The 25,779-nt window shown below is 40.1% G+C and overlaps 2 protein-coding genes across 18 annotated transcripts in view; both read left to right on the top strand.

Moving 5' to 3' along the window:
* Positions 1-17,334, top strand: part of CAPRIN2 (caprin family member 2) — a 32,824-nt gene extending 15,490 nt beyond the window's left edge. For 3 of the 16 annotated variants that reach the window (XM_040062134.2, XM_040062128.2, XM_058420211.1), the window contains 11 exons: positions 4,353-4,484; positions 4,681-4,768; positions 5,206-5,261; positions 5,859-5,960; positions 7,534-7,644; positions 8,272-8,433; positions 10,953-11,136; positions 12,624-12,806; positions 14,074-14,174; positions 14,884-14,950; positions 16,415-17,334. In XM_040062134.2, the coding sequence (XP_039918068.1) occupies positions 4,353-4,484; positions 4,681-4,768; positions 5,206-5,261; positions 5,859-5,960; positions 7,534-7,644; positions 8,272-8,433; positions 10,953-11,136; positions 12,624-12,806; positions 14,074-14,174; positions 14,884-14,950; positions 16,415-16,983 (1,755 nt within the window). In that variant the 3' untranslated portion in view covers positions 16,984-17,334. Of the gene's footprint in view, positions 1-89; positions 132-4,352; positions 4,485-4,680; positions 4,769-5,205; positions 5,262-5,858; positions 5,961-7,533; positions 7,645-8,271; positions 8,434-10,952; positions 11,137-12,620; positions 12,807-14,073; positions 14,175-14,883; positions 14,951-16,414 lie in introns of all 16 variants that reach the window. The other 13 variants (XM_040062133.2, XM_040062127.2, XM_058420210.1 and 10 more) reach the window with 8 other exon arrangements.
* Positions 17,335-24,158: 6,824 nt separating this feature from the next.
* Positions 24,159-25,779, top strand: part of IPO8 (importin 8) — a 47,409-nt gene continuing 45,788 nt past the window's right edge. For both annotated transcript variants that reach the window (XM_040061788.2, XM_040061789.2), the window contains exon 1: positions 24,159-24,312. In XM_040061788.2, coding sequence (XP_039917722.1) covers positions 24,229-24,312 — 84 coding nt within the window. In that variant the 5' untranslated portion in view covers positions 24,159-24,228. The remainder of the gene's footprint in view (positions 24,313-25,779) is intronic.

Genomic DNA, 25,779 nt, shown 5'->3' with positions numbered 1-25,779 from the left:
TACATCCCGTGTTACTCATGGCAAATGAATACGCTTATATCTTGTCAGTAAACTTGTCATAATTGCAAAACGGGTGTTCTTGTGCCTAGAGGCGGGACCGCAAACCGAAGGTTGAATACGAGATTAAAAAAGTATGTAACAATGCAGCACTGGGTAACAATGTGGGATTAAGGTGTTTCAGCTCGATCCATGTTTACACTCAAACTGAGCAGAACCTTGTGTCTGCTGCTGGTGGTGGTACAGGTGGAAAACCTGGTTGCCTCACTAAGTACCTCTGAGCACAAATAGGTGTTGTGCACCCAACTATGCACAGTTTTTCTGTAACTGAATCTATGTACTGGAATAGTCTCAAGCACTTATAAGATGCCTTGGAATTTCTGGTGTCAGATTGCTTTAAATGCAAGATACTTCCTAATGAGATGCTTATTCTTATTTTTATATGGGATGGATAGATGGATGGCTTAAGTGGTTGAGAAAACTAGCTGCAGTGAGTAAAGAGGAGGGTCTCCAGTCACCTGGAGAAACTTGCAAACTGCTTCAGAATCTCCCTAGTAGTGTGTAGGTGTGCAAAATTGCAAAAATACTGGCAAAATTAAACTAAATGCTGGAAGGTGAGGTCGCTGAAGGGGGATTGCTGAGCTAAGTAAACAAAGCACATTTTAAGGTATTCAAACTTGGATTTACATAGATCATAGGAAAGCATCAGCCAGCTTTATTTTTGCCTAGTACCTACTGAGAAATCGTAGTACCAGAAGTATATTGAATGAGTAGAAAATAGTATACTGTCATCATAACTAGTTTCCATAAACAGCTTTTTAATAAAAGACGTTCTTTGACTTGAGGTACATAAAAAGAACAATTAATATCATGTTAAGATTTTCAGGTAACAATTTCCCTTGCCCTTGCTTATGTAAGAGAGGCAATGCAGTGCGGTAGCTGGATCTGTTTGACCCTGAAAGAACCTAAAAATGCTCTTGTGTGGGGATGTAGGCATGGCAGATAAAAGACCTGTGCCACTGCTGTTGCCCTCTGAGCTGAAATTGTTAGAGCTATGAGGTCTTTAAAAAAACTGTTTTGAGATAGTAAAATGTGCTTATTTAACTTAACATACCTTTAGGTGCAATACTGAAGAAGCTGAGCCTAAGACAGCAGGGTGAGCTGATGTGTGGACTTGATTACTGTTGTTCTCTTTAAATATTTGTGCAACCTGAGGACTAGCAAACTAGATAAAATTTGTGGCCTGGTATGGGAAAGCAAAACAGTTTGGCTTGTTCTGTCATCCACTGTGGCATTTATTTCATACCTGCTGTGAATGCTGCTCTGAGTAGAGAGTGGATTTTAATTGTGTGTCTATGTGGCAATCATACCTTACAGCTTAGGTATCACCATTCCACCTCATTTAGTACTCCAAAACTAACAAACCTAAAGAGGAATTGAAGTCCTGTCTCATAGAATGAAGTTTCACTAGTAAATGAGATGGTTGAAGTGGTTAGTGTTGCATGTAAGTAGACCTTCAGTCTCTAAAAAAAATCCAGCTTTAACAGGAATCCCTGGTATATTGGCATTCTGACTAGCCAAATTCTAAAGTGGTCGTTGGTTTATTTGCAATGGTTTAACAGGTCCTAGAACAAATTCTAGATGTTTCACCTCTACTTTCAGTCAGCTCTCTGAATGTAAGTCAAGATACATTTAGCTGAATGTGTAAGTAGTGTTGAAGTTAGATTTCAGAAACATTTCTTATGACAAATTGGATTCTGAATTTACCAGTGCTGTTCAATTCTAGGGGTTCAAGCAACATTCAGATTAATGTAAGTGATCTTAGCATGTATAGGTTTGGTCAGAAGTTGCGGCTAGTTTTTAATGATTACCAGAAACAACATCTAGTTGTAGGCTAGAAAGAAAGCATCTTAAGACTGTCAAGTACCTGCTCTTCTTCAAAGCATCTTTTTTAATAAAAAGCATAAAACTTGAAATACTTTTAATTTCCTAATATCTTTCTGTATATGATCCTTATACTGCACTTAAATATTGTAGTTTTGAATCCCTAGGTACCAGAAAAGCAGCAATTCAATATGAGGTAACTTCACTGAAGCTTCTTCTGGCTGGTGTATTTTAATATCAATATGAACTAGAAAATAACTTCCATGGAATGGAAAGTCTCAGTCCTAGTTTAAAGCCCTGATATCATATACGTAACCTTGTGTTCCTGTACTTCTTGAAGTAAAGAATGCTACCAACAGAATGCATAGAATATGAGATGGCGAAGGGGATAAAAGCTCTGACAAATTGTAAAAGCATACAGGAATTTTATCATATTTGGAAGAAAAAGTGACAAGTTTTTCCTCTTTCCATGCTCTTGGGGCTTTTTCAACTATTTTTTTGTGTGTGAGTTTAATGTACAAGTGTTACTTACATAGCTAGTGGACTATCTTAAGAGCTTTAGGCCCTGCTGTACTTGACCTAGTTAGGTCACCTAAAGGTGAAAAGCTTCTGTTACCCATTTTCAAATACACAGAACCAGTTTGGTAGTGTCCTTGTGTCTTAGTAGAAATGGTAGTGAGGAGGAAGAGGGTAACAAAAGCATGAATCAGTTTAATCCATAATGGACTTACTATGACAGCAAGTGCTGTAAAATTAAGACTTTTTGTAAGCGAGTGAAAGTGATGGAAAGAAAGATCTAGATCAGTAGATCAGTAACTTAATCAATAACTTGCTGAGATTAACTTAATTCAACTGTATCTTTTGTCCTACACTTATACCCTTAAAAGCTGTAGTTACTGTTCATTATTGGAAACTATAGCATATTAGCTTGTATTTAACTGGTATATAAAGGCAGTGTTTGTGCAGCAGAATTTCTAAGATAGAGCTGTACAAAGATGCACTCTTTTAACTGTAGAATAAAGTAAAATTCCTCACAGCTTATCAGGCAGCTATCATGTGGGCCACATAGATATTAGAAACTGAATCCTCCAGAGTGAATCATGTGCTGTAAGCTTCTTGCCTGTGCATGGTATTGGAACTTCTGCTAAGGCCAGAGATTAAGTTCAGAAAACTGTTCAAAAGGAAATGCAAGAGTGTTTTTAGGCTTGTCCCAGAAGTGGACAAAGAGCACTTCATCAGCTTGTGGTGGATTCAGTGACAATTATCATCATAACACAGATATCCTTCTGCCATTTATTTTCCAATGACTTCATGCAAATACTTGATAACAATGCTATACAATATATTGAAGTTGTAACCTCCTGTTAGAAACGTAGCTGTTTGTCCTGTAGGAAAATAAAGGCATTCACATATTCCTGCATATCTCAACATCTGGGCCAGCTGAAATAATGCAACTAGATGTCTTCAGATTTGCCTCCCTCTAGCTGCACAGACAGACATAAGAACAGCAAAACTTTAGAGAACCACAAAAACGTACTGGTTTAAAATACTTCTAGTGAGCTTGCTCTTCTCCATGCTGCTTTCAAAAGATATGTTAGACTATCTAGACACTCTAAAATTATTGTTGCCCTATAAATAGCGGGGCTTCTGCTGCTTGGGGAGCTTACTATTATGATTTTTCTGTTACCTTAGGCTGACTTGTTCTCTGACAAAACGTTTCCCTCTTCTAAAGTGGAGTGAGAACCTATTGGGATGAACTCTTAAGGAGCCAGCTGAAATAATCAAGGAGTAATAAAGTCCTGCAAAAGCCCATGTTAGGCTCTTGTGTGGGAGCACAGGTGTATTTATGCCAAACTTGGATGTAATACTTTCTGCAGGAGGTGGTGCATTGAGATTATCTGGCTTTTTAGTAGAACCACTTTGGTCTCATCCTGAGTTACTTGCCTGCAATATAGGTGCAATTTCTCCAGAATGTCTGGAAATGCTCTCCTAATAAAAGATTTGTAGTTACTGGTTACTCTATTGGAAAGAAGTAAACCTGTGTACCTTGAATGATGTAGCTTTGATTTTTTTTTTTTTTAAGTTTGTTCTGGACTTCAACTGAAATACAGATGGAAGTGCCTAATTTTGTACTAGATGCAGACAACTTCTTTACATTTGACTATAAGAAACTGAAGTGAATTAATGAAGTGAAAGGTGTTCCTGCCCATGGCAGGGGGTTTGGAACTAGATAATCTTCAAGCTGTCTTCCAACCCAAACCATTCTATGAAATCTGTGGCTTAACTAGTTTTAGCAACAGGAAGCTGATTCCTGCCTAACAAAGTGAAAACTTGATTCAGAAAATATCAATAACAGCACAGAATTCCTTGGCCCACTGTGTCTGACACCTCTAGGTTACCGTGGAAGTATATTGGGTAAGGCAGCTTGTCTTGCTTCCAGTATTAGATTTAATATAATTTCTCCTTATTAGGTGCCTAAACCTGTACATCAGCCAGCTGCTGAATTTTGCTCTACTTCAACTCTTCCAAAAGATCCTGTATTGAGAAGGGAAAAACTTCAGGATCTGATGACTCAGATACAAGGGACTTACAACTTCATGCAAGTATGTTTTTCTCTGCTGTTGTAGCACAAAGCTCTAGTTCCTACTGGGTTAGGGAAAACAGCGCTGACAATGTGTGTTGGCACTCAATGAATGAATGTAGCCCCAATTAGCTAAAAGCAGCTTGTCAAGTGAGAATGTTTCATTTGTATCTAGAGTTTAATTTTTTTTCTACCCAATGGTGATCTTTTTTTGAAAGGAGTCCATTCTGGATTTTGATAAAGCTTCACCAAGTGCCATTGGTTCATCCCAACCTCCTTCAGTTACTCCAGCAAGTAGTCCTGTAGGTAGGTGATACTATAAGTGTAAATGGTATGTAAAACTTTGCAAGCACTAACAAGGTTTGCTTGGGCTGTAGATCAGTAGGCCTGGTGAAGACAGCTTGTTTAAATATAAAGAACAGGCCGTGCTAAAAGACTGGGTGGATCTTGGGCTGTAGAACTCATTTACCCAGTTTATTAATTTTTTGATATGATAAATGGGCATCTTTTCTGTGGTAATAATATTTTTGTCATTGAATACCTGTCCCTTTTTACCAAAAACTTGAATTTTCAATTGGGTGTAGTTTGCTGGTGCTCGGTTTAAATGTTTTCAGTCCACACGGTAAAAACAGTTTGCATCATCACATACCAAATTTTTTTTAAAAAATAGAACTGTACACCAAAACTATATGAAGTGTTTGAATTTAAAAGTAAATGTTGCTTAATGCATTCTATTTTTACAGCTTCAAAAGAGCAGAAACTGCCAAGTCAGAGTGATTTTCTTCAACAGTCCCTTCAGGTAAGTTGAAGTTAGGACTGCCCTGAAGAGGCAGATAGAGATTATTTAACAGCATGGACTTATACTTGAGTTGTTTTTCTTGACAGTAGTTTTGTATTTCATACAGTGTAGTAGCTTGCAAGTCTAAGATTGCTCAAATGCTGACAAAACTGGTTGCTCTTCTGGTTGAAAAGGGGAAATAAAAGCTTGAAGTTTCCTTGAAGTATGTTGAAGACATGCTGAAGTAAAGTAGTTTGCATATTTTACCTATAGATTCAAGTCATAGCCAGTAGTTGTGTGCAGAATAAGAGCTGGTCTCTTTCCCTAGGTAATGTTTTCATCTTTAAGATCCTTACACCAAAGATTGTATCTCAAGCTTTGGTAGCTGTCATTAAATGAATCTTAAATTCAGTCACTGTGCTTGCATGTCTTGTGACTTTTACTTTTAAACGTATTTCCTTGCCACAAACAAGAACTCCTAACTGACTGGTCAAAACACTTCAGTCCCTGCCTTATTCTGAGGTTTACTTGGACATGCTGAGAGTGTGAGTTTTAGTGAAAGCAAACATTTACATTTGATATTTTTGAAACCTTATCTCTGTTTTCTCTCCTTGCAAGGCTGCTGCTTCATCCATGGCGCTGCATGATTCAAGCACTTCCCTAGCATCTGCCGATCATGCTCGTTCTGGGTCTGAAACTGAAGACTTGGTGACAGCACAGGTACCACACCCTGGGGTTCACTGGCATTCAGATCTGTGTGACAGCCAGCCCCAACAGAAAGATGGGCTGGGGCCCTCCTGAATAACTGTACTTGAACAACATCCAAGTAACAGCAGTAGCACAGCCTACAGTCTGGAATACCTAGTGGGTGGGAAAAGTCTTGCTAATACTGTGTGAATGCAAAGTGAAGTCTGCTTCTTGACAAAGGAAGAGTGTGGGATGAAAAATGCTCACTAAAATGTGTAGTGCACAGTCTTTTGGGAACATGGGAGCAGCATAAATATTTGCTGTGGTTATAGTGTGGAATATTCCCTCTAATGATGACAAAGATTGCATAAATTGGGTTGGGTATTGTCATGAAATACACCTGTGTGTAACCTGAAGACTGAGATATTCTCTAAAACACTAACTGAAGAAATACTGGGAATCTTACTTCCTAATGTTCAGCTAAGACCTAAAAATTTGCTTGCTTAATTGTATTTATGTGCAGTTAAGCATTCAAATAACATTCAAATAGTGTTCAGAGCTGAAAAGTTTCAATTTATGCAGCTCACTGTCTTAAAGATATCTTGTGAATTGTGTTGCTATGTTCAAGAACACAGCTGGCTCTTTCCTGTTGGACTCTATAATTCAGAGTGTGTAGATTATAATGAAAAATGTTCTTGCTTTTACATTTCTTTTGCTGATGTACACGTTATCAGCATACTGTCTTAATATACTATATAGGGCTATTAGTCTTACAGCCTCTTGAATCTGCAGTTCTGTCCCAGTTCTTGACACCTATCACTTCTACAGCACCATGAGATTCCTTGTGCTGCCAAGAATTCAATAATTTTGCCGTTCAATATGCATCCAGAAGGCTTGTGCTCTGCTATAAAGTAGAACATTTGATTTAGTAGAATGCAGACTTACTGTTTGGAATTAGGGTTGCTTGTGCCCAGCCTACTTCTAGTCTAGTGCCTGTCTTTCTTTTCCAGGGCAAGCAGTAGTTAGGTTTTGGTCCCAGCACCAGCAGGGAATACACTCCATGGTGACAGTGCTCCTCCTGGTCTGCAAGTACACCCCAGTGCTCTCTGAGGCACTGATATGTACATGGTGAGCACAGGAACGGTAGTCTTTAGCCCTAGGCCCCATATTTAAGTATTTAGCAACTCCTAAACTTACCATTACAATGTGAGCTAACTACAGAAGATAAAGAGGACTTTACAAAGCCTTGTTCAACAGAGCTTACCAGAGGCACAGCATATCTTTCCATTTAATTCAGCGTGACAAGTGTGTGTTGCAGACTTCACTGTAAGTGCTTGAAGCAATCTACAGTTCTTAAAATGATCTGACTTTGCAGGGCTAGTTGTGCAACGAGTTGTGTAAGAAGAGTAATCTAAATCTGAATCTCTAAAGCTAATTATTTACAGCTTTGGTTAAGATGACTATATTTAATACTTTGGCTTTGGCACTAATGTTTGTCCTGGACTTTCAAAATCCATTTGTTCCAACTTTTGCACTGGTGTTTCATAGCTTTACCAGAACTCTGTAGTACTACTGGTAATAGCAGGTGCATTATGGCTTCTTCTAGGCATCAACAACACTTTCTCAAGAGAATGAGAAATACGCTTCCCAGCCTCTGTATCAGACAAGTTCGCGTGTTTCTGAGACACTGATACCTAAAAAGATTGAAATTGCCCAGGTGAGCTATCATAAGTAAGGTAAATATTTAAGTTACTGAAATAGTAAGGCTCTAGACATGTTCCTTTTGACTCCTGATTCCTATAAATATCTAAATCAACACTTCATTTTGCCATCTGCACAGCTGAGGCCTAATGCTGGTTAATACTTTGTCTGGACAACTCAGCATTGTTTCTAATCTGAAACATAATTAAATTGGAAAGAAAAAAAATCACAAACAGATGGCATAAATCTCCTAAGTTCCTCCAGAAAAGACAAGTGTTTTTTAATATCAGACAAAGAATCTTATTTTACTAAATGGAGCAGAAACCATTCTGTGGCCTTAGTGGTAGGGAAAAATACCTAATGTCTCTTTATTGTGATTTTATTCCAAAGAATGGTATGTATAGTAGCTCATAGGCACATTTCACTTAATCAGCAGAGACTGCAATAGAAGTACTGTTTGCTGAGGATGCACAGCAAGATTTGAAATTGTAAGCAAAAGCTATTTTGTAGCTCTACTATGTCCAAATGTCATCCTGTAGAAACTGCTGACTTCTGTCAGTCTAGGCTTTAGAACAAATTAACTGCTTCTGTTACTGCCTGATAATTATCAAGTGACCTTTCATTACATTTGTTCTTCCCCCAGGCAACTATTCCCCTCCCAAGTGAGCCACAGTCGCCATTGCCTACTTCAAGCACCCCCATGCCATCAGTGCCACCAGTGCAAAGCTTTCAGTCTCCTCCAGCAAGCAGCAGTTCTGTCACAATAAGTTCTGTCACAGCAGCTCCCTTTCAGGCTATGCAGACTGTAAGTATGCAACACACAGAAAGAATTGACAGCGATGTGAGTGACTTGGGACTAGCACCGAGGATCTGGATCATCTTGGAATAGTACAGAACTTGATAAATTGCTTTGTTTTAATAATAAAACCTAGATTAGTCCTCTGGTTCCTTGATTCCTTCAGAACAAAGATCCTGGTTTTGCTCTGTATAGTGCCAAGAAACTAATACTAGGATATCTTAGTAGCCTCAAGGAACTAAGAGGAAGAAGTCAGGCCTGAAATCAAGGGACTGATAGCTGTGCCCTAAAGTAAAGTGGACTGTACTTACTCTGTTATTGGGAGAGATTTCAAATACAACAGACTTCATTGGAGAAAGGGAATCCTGAAGTATATAAATATTAGGACAAAATGCTTTCAGAAGCCTGAGTTTGTTCTTTATACTGTTTGTTTCAGTGGGGTAAAAGTCCACTGGAATCATGGAAAATGTGTTTTTGGCAGACTGGTGTTGCTCATTATCCCATGTTGTTAATGAGTAGTCAGTGTACATATCTAGGAAGTATACCACACAGTCTGAGATGTTCACTGCAAGTACAGAACATCAGTAATGGTGTATGGCCTGAAAGTACAATATCAAACATTGCTACTGCCTGCTCATCTGCAGTGCAGGCTTGGAGTGGTTCAGAGGAAGAGTCTCCATTTCATTAAGTTCAAATACAGGGAAGGCAACATTATTTACTTCTCTGACATTCTTCCGAAGATGATAGAAACATTGATTTAATGTTTTTTCTCAAAAGCAGACTTTAGATTCTCCAAAGGCATTTGCCATTTTAACAGAAGTACCATTGCAGTTCACAACTTGCTGGACAATCTGTCTTGCAGTATTGAGATGTATGTGGTGAGAGCTGCAGGAAGAAAGGTATCTGACAGCCTTTTAAATCACAGGAGTTAACAACTAAAACTTCTGTAACATGCTGGTGTGGTCTGTAGTAAAATCACTGCATTGACTTTTTCTTCTTGGTTTTCTATATTTGTAGAAGAGGTCACAAAGATGTTCATTCCTCTTGTAGTGGTAGGAATATTAAACTTTGCAGTGCAGGGTTTTCTGCTTCCCTACATTGCTTAGATTCTCATTGCTGCCAGGAAAGCACAGCCATTGGACTTGAGTAGATAGCCAGGATGATTCCCTGCCAAATAGAGGTATCACAGTGACAGCAAAGGATGTATCTGATTACAGGTCCTCAAACATCCTATTGCTGCTATTGTGCTTATGGAAGCTTAAAGGCAGGCTTGACCTGTAGCCCTAGTCCTTGATTTGAATTCCACCTGTAGCCCTCACTGTAGGAAAAAGCAGACCACTTGGACAAATACTTCAGGATGTGGACGTTGACAGCCTGACTGCCCTGCGTTCTCAAATTTCTTTTAGAAAAAGGATAGCTTTAGATCACTTTATTTACCAGATGAAGCGATCAAAAATTAGGGAAAAAACAACAGAAAACCAAAACAAACAAAGCTTGTTTTAATTTACAATGGTTCAAAATGTATCATGAGGTGTTTCCAAGCTGCCTCTTAGAGGCAATACTGGGTTTCTTGACCCTGGAAAAAGTATTTATTTCTTGGTTTTCAATTAATAGGGCATCTGCAAATGGCAAGAACTGTCAAACTGAAGCTGTTTCTTGCATCATCTAGCTGTGGCTTTTGACCTTCTTCTGAGGACTGTCTTCAGAGAGTCTATAGTCTTGGGAATTGTTAAATACACCTGTAGACTCAGTACCAGTACTGCTGACAGCTCTTCATGTGAAATTTAGATCCTTTTAATCAAAACTGACTTAACCTATTTGATGTCAATACTAATTGTCACTTTTGACAGCATTATTTCTGGTAATTGTGTTATTGGCTATAAAGTAGTACAGTCACTGGAGTGACTGAAGTCTGGGTTGTTAGATTTAATTAACAGTAATATCTGCTCATCATTGTACTGCCCAGACTATAACATTTGAATGACAAGACTTACGTTAAGTATGTACTCTTGGGGAACTTTAAAGGAGTAAGAAAGATGAAGCTCCATTTACTGAAGGGGCAAATGATGTCTAATATGGTGTTTGAGTGGATAGCAGTGTTATATCAAGTTCCAAGACATGCAGAAAGACACAGATTCTTCCCAAATGTGAATATCTCATGTCAGGATAGGCTGTCCCAGCTTCGGCTTGAGCTGTAGGACAGGTAGTCAGTGAATTTCACAGTGGATTTTCCATCAAAGGAAAATAATTTGTATGGTAATTGTTCTGCTGACAGAATACAGTAGCTATGGTCAATCAAGCTGTTCCTTGGGTAGTAGCTACATAAACAGGAGTGTGTTCTGTAAGTTTACTGACAGTGAAAAGGATGGGTTGATGTGCTATGTTTTTGGTTATTTCTAAGAAACAGCCAGTGTTCTAGAAATGCACTAAAAAGCACATGGATTCAAACCACAGCACAGCAGGGTGGTGGTATTAGGCAGAGACTTTAGCTGGTAGTGTTTAAGCACGTGTTTTCAAATATGCTGTAGGTATTTAAAGTGAATGCACCACTGCCTCCACGTAAAGACCAGGAAATTAAAGAAGATTCTTCATATTCAGCGGGATATAACCAAAGTTTCTCCACAGCAAGTACGCAGACTCCTCCTCAATGTCAGTTGCAATCTTCTCATGTTGCTGAACAAACCTCTCTTTCACAAGAATCTCTGACTTCAGGTGAGAGCTGCACTTGCATCTGTATTTCAAGTAGTCTTTAAATATGTTACTTTATAATAGTATTTAAATTCATTATCATGTGCTGTGAGTACTTCTAACCCAGTGAAATTCTTAACAGCTGCTATGTAAATGTCTAATATTAAGCATACATCAACTATAATGTAGTGGATGGTATGTAAACTCAATTTCAAAACTCTTAGCAGGATGAAAGGCTGGTTCAAACTTGTTTCTGTATTAGATGAACAGATTGCTGTCATTTACATGCCTGAATTTCCCAGTAGGTGAGAAATTCAAGTATGCAGTGATACTTGCCAGTCAAACAATCATTTGCTTGGAATAGTAGCAATGATGAAATACTCTTATTTGGAACCATTAATTTGGTCTCTGGTAATAGTGCTGTCAGTGCTGGAAGTTGCTGAATGCTAAGTAAGAAATTTGGGATAAGTTTTCAATCTGACCTGAGAAATACTGAGCTAGTAAGTGGTCTTGAGCTGTTGTATTCAACACAAACCTGACTTACTTGATGTTCAGGTAGTGTGAGAGGTGGTTTGTATAGCTGACACTCAATTTGACATGAAATTGGCCCCTAAATGTCTTGAGGTTTTAGGATGAAAGAAAGTGACAGCTAGGCACCTGTATTCATAAGGCCATCTAATGAAATGGCTCAGGGTCATTTATAACTGCTGTTTTGGTGCCAGAGTGATTTTTCATGGGTCTTAGACTAGAAACAGACTGATAGTGTGTGAAGTCAATGAGCCATTAAGAACTCCAAAGAACAGTGTAAGTGTAGCAGTCAGGAAAGTTTGTTTAGCTTCAGTGTTCTTCTCAACACTAAGACTACAGGTGATAAGCCTTGGATATTTTTTTTGTGGGAAATCATAATTTTTTAATTAGCTTTTTGCAATGGCTCTGCACAGACTTCACACAGGGATTTATACTATTGTTCTGAATCAATTTTAAGCTTTTTGGATTGAAATAAAGCATGGTCTTGTAGAAGTACATTTGTGGTTGCAAGGTTTGTGTTTAAAGTTAACCACTCACCCTTGTTGAGTGAAAAGTATCCTTGAATACATTTTCCTTGAAAACTGCCTAGTATGTGGTAGGAATGCCTATTGAAGAGACTGAACCTAAATATCTGCTTTCCATAGTTATCTTATTTCTATCTAGGTGTGATGGAGTTTGTTTTGCTGTTTGTCTCGATGTTTTGAGCTTGTTCTCACCTGTGCAACTGACTCTTGTTGAATGCATTAGGGGCTTACACTGAGAGCTTGTGCTGTCTACAGTAGATTTTAACAAAGCACTACGCTTTACAAAATAAAGGGAAGGATCCAATCACTTAAATGAAGTAATGAAGGGACAGAAGAACAGAATATTCAGACCAGCTTAATTGGTCTCTGAATATCCTAATACTGCCCTTGCTTCTGTGTGAGATAACTTACTGCACTTATAAAAAGCTTTGACTTATCTGTGCCTTCTGTTTTAAGCAGTGAACTATCAACCTGATGGAGCTGTTCCTGTTAGCAATGGTAGCCTTGCCTTTTATCCAGCACAGGCTAATGTTATTCCCAGACCCCCTCAGCCTTACCTCAACAGTCGTGGCTCTGTCCGAGGGTCTGCTAGAGGTGGAAGGTCGCTGGCTAGTTCGTATCGCTCCCCTGGTGGGTACAAAGGTATGTCTGTATTTACTATCATCCTAAAGATCTAATGTACTGCCAGTAGAATGTGATTTAGCACAACACAGTATTAAATTCATGTTCTATATGTGAAATGTTTCAAGACTTTAAGGGCAATGTGCAGATAATAGGGCCCGCTGTTGTAGAATTTAAGGAAGTTCATTCTGACTTCTATTTGTGGTCCCTGTACTTGAGATGTCAGGCCAAATGGCAGAGCAATTTCATAGCTTGCCTAAATATCAAGATAGAAACTTTCACTAATAGGTTATTAGATTACTCATATGGACTTTTCTGTTGGCAATTCCACTTGCTCTTCTGAACTTTTTACCCACTTAATTCTTTCTCTTGGCATCTTGCTGACAAACTGGGCAGGCATCTTTCTCTTCAGATATTTGGCCTCTGTCTGCCCAAAATAAGGCATTTTTTCCTTAGCACTGCTCACTTTAATATTACCAGCAGGAACCAGGATGGGGGAAAGGCTCCCAGGAGTGAAGAGCCCTTCTAGATGAATAACAAACTGTTTTAAGAGGAAACTTATTTGGTCTCTGCAGACCAGTTATTCTTTTGCTGCTGGCTGAAGTACTACCGAGTTTCAGCAGACTTTAAGCTGTTACTAAATTAAAGTAGTTGGTAGCTACCAGCTGCAGATTGTGGTCTATTCCCTTTGAAGTGGAAGGGCATTTAGTCTGGGATAGGTGCTTCAGTTGTTGGGCTGAGCCTGCTCAGTACCTTGTAGGAACATGTATCAGATGATGAGTTTTATAGTTCTGACTTAACAGCAGTCTGGGGTTTGGTGGTGTCTGGTATGAAGTTACTTGCAGCTCTTCTTTGGTAGTTAAATAATAGCTTAAGTTAATAAGTTAATAGCTAAAGAGGCAAAATATTATAGTAGCCCCTAAATGTATACCAGTAATAGCTCAGTGTATGTAACAGAAAAGAAATGGTTTCTTAATCCCATCTCTGGATTTAGCAAGCTTTTCTGCTGTTCTGTGACATCCTATTAGTAATCACAGGCAATGGATAGGGCCTGATGTTAACATCTTTAAATACACAATTTTGATATAGCCACAGTGTGTGAGTAGCTAATTAAATGCATTTGCTATGGGAGTAGCAAGGTTCGTATTCAATTCCAAATTTAAGAATAGCTCTGTTACTGCATGACTTAATGTAAATAATTGCCAAAAAAAGAGCTGTAGTTATGTTCTGGACTTGTACTGTAAATCAAACAATGAATGATACTGAATAATCAACTTTATTTGAACAGGTTTTGATGCTTACAGAGGTTCACCTTCATTAACTAATGGCAACTATGGCCAGCTACAGTTTCCTGGTAGAGATTATGCTGGAATGCCATATTCGCAGAGGGTAAGTATTGACTTTATTTCCAGCAGCCTTCCACTGTACAGGAGCCAAATCTTTTAATATGGTAGTTTTTCATTATCTTAACAGGTGAACTATGATTTTCAAGCTAGAGGTTGGTTTTGTTTCACAGGCAAACCCTTTTGTGGAATGGTAGACAGCAGTTGAAATAAGTCAGTTCAGACAGGTAACATCTCTGTATGACCGGTTGATTTTAGTCTGAAAGGAATCTTTGAAATGCAAACAGATGGTAAAAAACAATGTTTGAGTCTGGTCTGTTATTTTAAGAGCTGGTTCACTAATATGCCTCTAATGTAAAATAAGGAACTCCTAAATTGACTGGCTGACAATGTGGTTAGGCCAAAAAAATCATAAATAAAAAAGGAAGAAGGCAAAGGTTCCTAGTGTGAAAAGGGTCCGTCAATGTCTTCTGTGCAGGCTGATGGACTTTGAACAGACTTGAGACTTAAGGGTAGTGCTCAGTAACCTCAACTGTGTTCACAGTTCAGAAGCCAACTTGCTACAACAGGCATCAAAGGAGATCTTTAATTTCATACAAGCTATTGTAAATTTTCCATAGGTAAAGCTGTTTATCTACACCTTGTTGCTGAACTGTCACTGTCTATTCTAGAGACTGAATTCATTGTGCAGAGAAGTCTATTTGCCTCACACTTCAGATCTGCTTATAGCTGTCTTCCAAACACTTCTCTTTTAGGATGTTAACTACCAGCAGTGCTACAAACGAGGTGGGATAAGTAGCGGTCCTCGAGCAAATTCCAGAGGTAAGACCAACATCAGGCCCCCAGTAGTTCAATATGTGCTTGGGCATTGCAGCTGGGGTGTTACTGGGTACAGTGTGAAAAGCAGAATCCCATCACTCACCTTGCAGATTGGTTAACTTACACCAAGCTCAAGCTTAGCTGGAGGCTTGAGTGCTGTTCTTCCACAGCATTGCACAGCAGATGATTTAATTTCACTATTCTCAGTCTGGAGTCTTCATGTCAAAGTTTTAACACAATGGTACTTGTGTTTGTGAAGTTCACTTACTGAACTTCACAAATAACCTGACTAGGAAAACACACGCAGGGCAGTTCCCTGTGTTCAAGAATGAAGCACTGGGTTTCTCCCCTTAATTGTGTAGTGTCTCCCCTTTTTCTAGGTAGGCTATCAGGTCACAGAGACTTTGTAAAATAATTTTTCCTATGAAAATGTATATGGTAATACAGGTTTACTCTGTATTTCCATAGTGGAGTACAAAACCTAAATAAATAAATAAGGCTAGTTGAGTCCAAGCATGAATAGCAAGTTTTGAGGAGTTGGAAACAAGAATTGTTACTACTGTATCTGCTGGAAAAAGATGGGTTTCCAGTGCTACAGGTGGGAAGTGAGATGAAGAGTAGCTGTAGATCACTATTTTAAGGACTAAAGAGCATATTGTGGAAGCTGTTTTAGGATAAAGCAGGTCATATCCTAGTTTGAGGGATGATTCATAGAATATACATCAGAAGGGAACTAAATAAGAGATCATGGTGAATTAACAGCTGATGGAAATACTCATTAGCATTAAGATCTCACAGCAACTTCTTATTTTATCATCTCAAGGTGGTGTTTTCCAGTGGAAATAACAATGGTTTGTAACTTAAGTGTGACTGCTCTAAGTTTCTCGGATCTACTAATGGTTTCATTCTAGATCCTTTTAACTTAGATATTTGAAAAGATTACCAGCTTTATTTTGGGGAGTGAGGTGCAGAAAACTTAAACGCAACTCTAGTTTGTCAAACTTAAAATATTCTAGCACTGTAAGTTGACAAGGTCTACTAGAAATGCAACTACAGAAGAACAAGCGTTGAGTAACATGAAGTGAAAATTGACACCTTGAAGATGACTTGGCTCTAACTTTGTCCGTGTTTTCAGCAATTAATTTTATTTCCTTTCAGAAGTTAGTATATGCTTTTTAAGTTGACATGACATACTAAAGCTAAAATGATTACAACCTACTGCCACTCTCCTACTTTGAAGTATAAGAAGTAATTGTTCATAGCCCAGTTATGTCTCATCTTGCTCAATGCAAGTGTGATGGATATAAGTCAGCAAAGTTCTGTTCTTGCCGGGGTCCTTTGACAGCTTGCTGTGGCTCAAAGATCAATCTGCTGCAAAGCCTGTACACTTGCTGCTTGAGATTATCCTCACAGGCTTAAGGTTATCCTTCTGTTGTAGTACTTATCACTGCTAATGGTTCTTAACAGCAGGGTGGAGTGACTCCTCTCAGGTGAGCAGCCCAGAACGAGACAATGAGACCTTTAACAGTGGGGACTCCGGGCAGGGAGACTCTCGAAGCATCACCCCTGTGGATATGCCAGTGACGAGCCAGGCTGCCACCATACTCCCGGTGCACGTCTACCCGCTCCCGCAGCAGATGAGGGTCGCCTTCTCTGCTGCTCGAACATCCAACCTGGCCCCTGGAACTCTAGACCAGCCCATTGTGTTTGACCTGTTGCTGAACAACCTTGGAGAAACTTTTGATATCCAGCTTGGTCGGTTCAACTGTCCAGTGAACGGAACCTATGTCTTCATCTTCCACATGCTGAAACTGGCTGTGAATGTCCCTCTGTATGTGAATCTCATGAAGAATGAAGAGGTCCTTGTGTCAGCATATGCAAATGATGGGGCTCCTGACCATGAAACAGCCAGTAACCATGCAGTGCTGCAGCTGTTCCAGGGAGATCAGATCTGGCTACGGCTGCATCGGGGAGCCATCTATGGAAGTAGCTGGAAATACTCCACCTTTTCGGGATACCTCCTTTATCAGGACTAAAATCCAGTGCAATGTTTACAAAAGAGCTGCTCCAAACACCTTGGTGAGGGGGGTGGGACTAGCTTTGCACTTACTACTGACTTTATAGAGGATATGTGGTTCATTATTGGGGGGAATTGGTGGTCCTGTTTTGCAAGGTGAAATCATGGAGTTGGGGTACTGAATCAGCACTAATTTGGCACTTTATCAGTTGTGATGTAGCCTTGCTAATAAAGCTGTGAATGTATATTGTTTGCACTTACCCTAAACTGTATTAATGTCCAGCTTACTACACTATTGATTGCCTCAAGTATGGGCTATTCACAATGCCTTGTTGTGCCTCAATAAAACAAGTTAATATGCATTTTAGTATTAATCTTGCCCGTGGTTTTAATTTTAAGATGTATCACTGAAGTGGGGTGTACATGAAAAGAACCGGTCTCCAAGTTTCAATAATTTTGGGTAATTTGTATTTAACTGGGATTGTTTTAGTTCCTGCTTAATGCCACTCAAGAGTGTTACCATGATCAAAATGAATTCAAGATTTAGCTACATTTTTTTCTTTCTTAGCTACCTGAAAGGCCAGGAAATTACAAGTGCAGTGCTACATATTTCATTAGAATTACTTCTTTTAAATACATAGCCTCTCAAAATCTAGCATGGTCATAGCATCAGTCCTTCAATAGTGAAGTAGCTGAAATTCTTAAACCTGCAAACAGTTACTGAAGGGGCTGGCTTACACTGTTGTTCATCTGCAATATTTTTTAAAGTTAAAATTCAACTTTATGAAGCATAAATGTGTATGGCTTCCCCCCTGCATGAGACTTGAATCAGATTTTAATACAGGTTATTTCCTCATTTCAGAGAACTAAGGAACTTGGTACTTGTAGTTGAAGCTTGCATTTTACATCAAATCTGAATACAAACACTAGGAAGCATTTCTGAAATGCCTTTCTTAAAGCTCTTGGGCTTTTTCACCAGCCTTCAGCACTCTTGTGGCCTGAGAACTGAACAGCCATGATGTAGGTCCTTGTCTAAGCTGCAGTGTCAAATACTATAAATAGTTCCAGTGTTTAAAATGGTAATTTGTACTAGTAAAAAGGTGGGTCACTGGTTCTCTCTCCTTTCAATACCTTCAGTCAATTGTTTTAACAGTAGAAAGTACTTGATCTGAGTGTACTAAAATAGCCAGTGCACAGGTCTGACTGGTAGTCCTAAGGCTGAAGCAGGATTATGCAAAGTGAAAGCAGCTGAGCTTATCTGCTTGTTTAAACACAGAAGTAAGAACCTAAACTGAATAAACTTGAGACCTGGTATAAAGCTGCTGGTTCTAGCAAAGTGGTTTCACAGCTTCAACTTCAGTTTGCCCTTGCTATCATGCAGATACCAAAACAAGTCTGGCATGACATCAGAAAGTTACTGGCATAAAGATCTTCATTTTGTTCCAAACTCAGCTTTCTTTTTCCTACAGGTTTTGAGGATGATCATATTTCAAGTCTGGGTTTAACTCCATTAGCAAATTTTGAGAGAAATTTTGGTTAGGATAAGCTCTGAGAAACCTAGTTTTTACCACTACAAAAATGTCAAGCCTTAACTATTGTACGCTGTGCCTGTATTTTGTATTTTTAAACATACTAGTTCTGACTTTAGCCAACAAAGAGGTTTATTTACAGAAACACCGACTGCAGAATAAGTCACAGTTTAACTAGATATGAGGTGAATATTTCAATTTCAGAGCTGTATCTTGTATAAGATGGTTTTTTACATTCCTAGCTAAAAAGAATACATAGTTACAGCCAGAATTGTGCACATATGGTGAAATACAAAATCTAATAATATAATTCCTTGACCATAGGTCATATAATGGAGGCTTTCTTTAAAAAGTGAAGGGTTTTAGGCTTTATCAGCCTGAATCACAATAATCTCTACAGTAGTAACTACTATAAGATAAAATGTCTGGTTTTGTCCTGCTATTTTTTATAGACAAGAATACACAACTTGGAAAAGTCTCATCCCTTAGAATAACTAAAAAATATGGTTTAATCCCATGGATTTCTCACATAGTACCTTTTTAGCCAGAACTGCTGTTTTTCAGTGTGGTTTTAGCCATATGTGAACACGGATTTTACCAACCTCTGTTACAAAAAGGAGGGTAAGTACAACTGAACAGATATTGTCCTAAAGAAGGTTCCAGACTAGAAGCAACTCAAAAGACTGTAACTGAACCTTAAATGCTAAAACTATGTTTAAAAAAATACTGCAGAAGACCCAGCCAAGTACCTTTTTTCCATAGCTGGCCAAAATCCACTGTTAGAAAATTGCTATTCTGATCTCCAAAATACCTAAAAATGTTATGCCATATGATTTTCTCATGATGATAAACACTAGGGTAGGGATATCTCGTTATTCTAGACTAATAAATGTTTTGCAAGCTTCTCAAGTTACTTCAGAATATTTCAGTGCACTTTCTCCTGACACAATTTTAGTCTAGTCAGTGTGTCCAGACCAGTGACCTAATTCTTTATTTTGCTTTTGGGCAAAGCATTTAACAGGTGAGTTTCACAACCTGGAAATACTTCACTGTGTAGTTTTCATGTAAATACTGTCTGACAGTGTAAGTTGTATTTACATTTCTTTTTCCTCAGTAATTGTTAAATGAAGTTGACTGAATGATTGCATTAGGCAAAATGCCTTAACTATAACAGGATTATAATTGGGTCTAATTAAAACATACAAAGGGGCATCACCATTCAGCTATATCTCCTATTGCTGTCTGCTGTGCAAATTGGATACCACCTAAATTCTCTGATTTACTTCTCTCATGCAGCCTGCTGAAGATAAACTTTAAAGGTAAGAAACACTATATTTTCATAGTGAGTAAATTTCTTTTTTTTCCTTCTCTTGACAATGGTGAAATATTGGAACTATGGTTTGGCTGGGAGAGAGTTAATTTTAATAAGAGTAACTGGTATGGGGCTGTGTTTTGGATTTGTGACCAAAACAGCATTTGGTAACTCTGGGATGTTTTGGTTATCGCTGAGCAGCCCTTGCATAGTCAAGGCCTTTTCTGGCTCTCACACTGCCCCACCAGGGAGTGGGCTGGGGGAGCACAAGGATTTGGGAGGGGTTAAAGCCAGGACAGCTGATCCCAACTGACCCAAGGGATACCCCAGACCAGATGATGATGTGCTTGGCAATACAAGCTGGGGGAAGAAAGGGGAGAGGGGGCCATTTGAGTTATGATGTCTGACATCTGAAGTCACCATTAAATGTGATGGAGCCCTAGTCTTTCCCGGAAATGGCTAAAAACCTGACTGTCCATAAGAAGTGGTGAATGAATTCCTTGCTTGGCTTTGCTTGAGTTCCTGCTTTAAATGTTAAATTGTCTATCTAAACCCATGGGCTTTCTCACTTTTGCCTTTCCAGTTCTTTTCCCTGTCCCATTGGAGGGGAGTGGCTGTGTGGGGCAGAGCTGCCAGCTGAGGAGGGTTCAACAGTGACAAAGGCTTTCTTAAAATTTTCAAAATTCTAATGGACTTGTGACTCTAGTGGGGTTTTTTTCCCAGGTTATGGAAGTGAGGGGAGACAATGCATAATCTCCCACCACTGCCATGGCTGAGTTCCTGCAGCTAGGGAAACCTCCATCTGCAGGCTGCAGTGGCGGTGAAGACAATGTCACTGCTCTGCCCTGCTGGTTAAGTTTAGGTACCTTTTCCTCCCTGACTGCTTTATCTATAGCTACTACAACAAAACAGTCAGCAAGGGAGATAGCTTTGGAATTTTAACTCTGATCAAGGGCTTATGTCTGGAGGATTGGAATACATTTATCTGTTGCAGATCACCCTTGCTAGCTCTTTATTAAACCTATACATGTCTTATGAAGGATATGAAAAGTCTGTTGTGTATTATAATTGGAGAGATACAGTACCATTACCAGGTAAAAATGAATTAACCCTAGTTACATGCTTGTTCACAAACCTCTGATCAATTTAATTTTCTCCAAACTATAAATAATTCTATTAAGAGTGAAAAAAACCTTGTATTTGTATTTGTGGATTGAATGTTTCCTGGCAGTGTTGTACTTCAAAAAATAATATTGTGAAGTACTAATCTGGCTGCAGAGTATTAGTTCATACAGCTTTTGGGTCCTAGAGTGAGGTTTGGGATATGGTTGGTAGGGAACGAAGGCTTTATGCTAAGTACCAATCCAATCACTTCAGTGATCATTAGTTATCATTTAGTCATTAGTTTACTACAGTGAAAAAAACCCTGCATTGGAAACAGGGGCTTGCTTTTAGCCTATAGCACATCACGCAGAGGAGTGCTTTTCTTCCTTGTGCTTTTTCAGGAGTGTCTGTTATTAACTACAACTTACAACCAGGTGCTGTCCTAAAGGGACTTGGTTGGCATGAAGAGAGGGGTTGTTCTATGCCAGCAGAAAGTGTTACGTGCAGCTGAGACCTCATCAGAGTACACTTCAAAGCCACCACAAGCCAAAGGACTAATTGCAAGTAACCTGCAAGATGTAAGTCTTTTCAAGTTTTGCCCCAAGTTCCTGAATTTAACAGAGTTATCTTTATGGCAACTCTGTAAAGAACTGGGTCTAATTTTTGTTCAGGTCGAACTGGTTACTTTGAAAATGCTTGGTTTCACAACAGAGTTTTAAAATAAGATCGTTTGTTCTAAATACTTTACAAAACTGTATAGCACACCTGGAATTCTTTGGAGCTTTAAAACCCCCACATCTTTGCTTTTCATTATCTTCCTATCTCCCTGGTACTATCACCTTTTTTTTTTTTTTTTCCCCCCCCCCTTAACTTGCTGTAGTTAAGGGAGAAAAAAAGTTAAGGGGAAAAACTACTTGCTGTAGTTTTTTAATATCTCACTTGTCCCTTTACATTGGCTCTTCCGTCACCAGCAGTTAGAGAGCTGACAAGAAAAATCTCTGAATTTTACCTGATTCTTTATTTGCAGATTAGCAGAACAGATTTAAAAAAAACATACCCAACCATTCATTGTAAGTAGATTAAACCCCAAATATTAACAGAATCTTTGCTCTAACAAAAAGGCATATGGGTTCTTGCTTACCAGTAGTTACTTTAATCCTGAAGTTTTTGAAGTCACATAAAAATATTTCAATTAATGACTAAACTTATTTTTAGACTAACATAGTCACTGGTATCTATGAAGTTTCATGTTCTACAGAAGGAAGTATTGAGCATCCAGCAAACCCAGGAAACAGCAAGACTACAATGCTTGCAACACTAAAAATACCATTTTAAATGCAAGTGGCAAGTGCAATAAAATTCTGAAAAACATTTTAGGAAGATGTTATAATACCTTTCAAGTATATTCTGTTCCTTATTGATATATTTTACATCACCAGCTCTACAGAAGCCCTTCAATAAATAAATTTAATAACTTTTAAGTTTACCTACCATGAATGAACACACAGAAATGGAATGAAACAGGACTGCTCTTAAACTGTCCATAACATGCTAATTTGGGAAAAGGAATAGACTAGAATATACACCACTACAGATCTTTTAAAGCAATTTGGATTTGCTTTGATATGGAATCCAAGATTTTAAATGGGCAGTTTTCCCTGGATAATTTATTACCTTAATCAAAATGGGACAGCAACAAAGAATCACCGTAGTTATTAATATATACTTTTTACACTAACATTGTTTTTGTTTGGATTTTATGATTACTGAGCATAGTCTCATCTGCTTTTAAGAAGAAATGGAAAGGTCAATGAAAGTGCCTATGGTTTCTTGCTAGATGCTGTAGAGCTGCATCACAGGAGAAAGGAAAGATAATGATCAGGTGTTCTGCAACACTTCAAAAGGTGATGAAAACCACAAGAGAGCGCACAATCTCCACATGCCAGCTAGGTGCAATTTATTGTGGCAGCTAGATTCCTTTTTAATTAGAGGAAAAGTTACTAAGGGACATTTTTAAAATTATTATTAAATCACTATAGTGCCAGCTGCTTTAGCATTTTGGTTTATACTGTAATTACAATGAACAAATGATATATTGTCCAACTTTGTTATTAAGGCACCTACATAATGGAATGATCTTGTATTTGCCGTTGGGTTTGACTCCTCCTAAGCACAGAAAAGAGTCTTTCTATTCTTCCTACCAGTTAATCACATGTACCTGTTTTGTAAATGTTATGTAAAACATCACATGCAGAAGTAACCAAAGGATTTGGCTCACCAAAACCGTATTAGTCAAGGGGATTTTCTGGTCTGTTTACCTGAGAATTACACGTTTGACAGACATCTTTCTTACACCTGCACGGATGTTCCAAACTTTGGTTCACTGGCATGTTTTAGGGGGGGAAATAATACACAAGAGGTGAAGAATCAGGGTGGGGCAAGTGTTTCGAGTTTTGAAGTGTTAGAGGTGGTGTTTGTATATTCCTGACAACCTGAGGGGTAAACATCTCCCACCTCCTCTCACACACAAACAGCATTAAGATAAGCAAACCCTTTTCAGGTTCTACTAACCTACACAATGATGAGGACAAGTATCACATAGAAACCTGCTCAGAAGCAGGAATTACGACGTGTGACCCAACTGTGCATTTTAGTAAGCTCCTTGGAGCAAACTTCTGTCTTCCAGTATGTTGTCAGTGGTTCTTGTGCAGGACACGTCCCTGAGGCAGGTGGCTAAGTGGGACCAGTGTCAGTTCTCCTCCATGGACCTGACCTCACCACCCACCTCGTTCAGTCCCCGTGTTCTCACTCTTAATGCCAGCGCGAACGACTCGCGGGGTAACAAATACAGAACACGCAAGCCTGGTATGAAAACTGAAGCGCTACCTAGAAAAACAGAGTAAACTATTCAGAAAGGAAAATGGATCTTTTAAAATCCTAATTTAAAAATACTCCGGCCCGGCGCGGCGGGGGTCACCCCCGGCGTTCCGTACGGAGGCATGGCCGCCCCCATGGAGCCACGGCCCGCCAGCCCCGCCCCCTGCGGGCCCTCCCGACCGACTCCTATCCGTACAACAAGATGGCGGCCGCCTCTCGCCAACCCCTTCCCGAAGCCAGAAGGCGGCGCCGCGGCCGTAAAGCAGCGCCCGTTTCCCGATATCCAGCTGTCGCAAACCGGTGAATGGCTGTGGAGAGGGGCCGGGGGGGGTGGGGGACGCGGGCCCGCGCTGGTGGCACGGGGGGGCGGCGGCGCTAGCGGCGGCTCCTCCGCGTCCTGCTGTCCCGGGAAAGCGCTGCCTGCCGGCAGGCGAAGGCCAAGATGGATCCCAACAGGATCATCCAGGCGCTGAAGGGCACCATAGACCCCAAGCTGCGCGTCGCCGCCGAGAACGAGCTCAACCAGGTAAGGGGGGACCCGCGGGCAGCCCGCCCCACGCGCGGCACGGGGGCGTCCGCTCCCGCCGGCAGGGGCGGGGGGCGACCCCCGCTCCGCGCCGGGACCGCCCGCCCGCAGCGGGGGCCCGGGCCGGGGCCGGGGCCGGGCGGGTCGCTGCCCTCGCTCGGCGGGGACCGCGGTGCTCTGACTCCGGGGCAGGCGCTCCCGGGTGCGGCAGCCCGGCGCTCGGCGTGGCCGGGGCGCTGCCGCTCGGTGTTGGGAGGGATGACATTGATGTGGCCCTGCGCGGGTCGCGCCCTGGCGCTGGCAGGGGACGGGCGGCAGTGACGCTCGGGTGGGCGTTCTGTCCCGTCCAGCGGCACGGCAAGAGAAACTTCGAGGAAGGCGCGTTAGGATTCATGGACAGTGGGTGTCGTGGCATCCTGCAGTTAGTCATAGAATTATAGAATATGCAGAGCTGAAAGGGACGCATCAGGACCAGCGAATCCGACTCCTGGCCCTGCCCAATGCCGTCCGCAAGAACCCCACCATGTGCCTGAGAGCGTTGTCCGAAAACTTCTTGAAGTCTGTCTGGCTTGGTGCTGTGACCACTTCCCTGGGGAGCCTTTTTCAGTGCCCAGCCACCCTCTGGGAGAAGGACCTGTTCCTAGAGTAGCGGCAGTATGGACTGAATGAAACTGACCCCAACCTCTGAACGTTCGAGAAAAGAAAAAGTTCCCATGCACAGCATTAATAAAGCTTTAATTTCGATGCTTTCATGGAATATTTGATCAATTCTCTTTGAGGGCTCGGGATATTTTGGTTGTGTTGGTGTGTTAACAAAACAGTCAATGATAATTGGCTGTCTGGAATTCTGCTATTTAGGGTTGCTCCTCCAGCTTAGCTTTATATTTAGGCAACTTAAAACTCCTTCTGAATTAGATATAGCTAATCCTTGCTTTAGCAGTTGGTAAATTCCTTTAGTAAGTCAGTGGATTAGATGCTGGACATTGAGAATGCTCTCGTGAATATTTAGATAAGGATGCAAGGCTTCTTTTCTCTTTTCTCTTTTTGGCATAGTTACTTTGAAAATCCGTCAGTATCTGTTTTTATCCCTACTGGTAAGGGCTGAGAGGAAAATGACAAATATTTGTCAGCAGCCTGTTGCACAGCAGTCAAAACATCAATGCAAACTATTGCTACTACAGTGTTCTGTTCAGAACAAAGAGTCAGATTCTGGGTTCCTGCGTCCTGCTCCTAACGCTGTCATCACCAGTAAGTACTTTGAAGCTCAGGAACAGTCTTGAAAGCATTTTAAGACTGAGAGCTGAAAGTGTTGTAAGTTGAAGTGATGGATAGTGCAATTCTCATGAAAGACACAAGTTTTAGATTCAAGAGTGCAAGTAGGCTTATTGAGAACAGGTTGATATGCAGATTTTTCTTTTAAAATACTTGATGCCTTTTCTTTTTTCTAACTCTTATGAAGAATGAATC

Source organism: Hirundo rustica, chromosome 4, assembly GCF_015227805.2.
Source record: "Hirundo rustica isolate bHirRus1 chromosome 4, bHirRus1.pri.v3, whole genome shotgun sequence".
In the NCBI taxonomy this organism is placed as follows: Eukaryota; Metazoa; Chordata; class Aves; order Passeriformes; family Hirundinidae; genus Hirundo; species Hirundo rustica.
The sequence above is the reverse complement of the archived record's forward strand: the minus strand, read 5'-3'. Positions and strand labels throughout refer to the sequence as shown.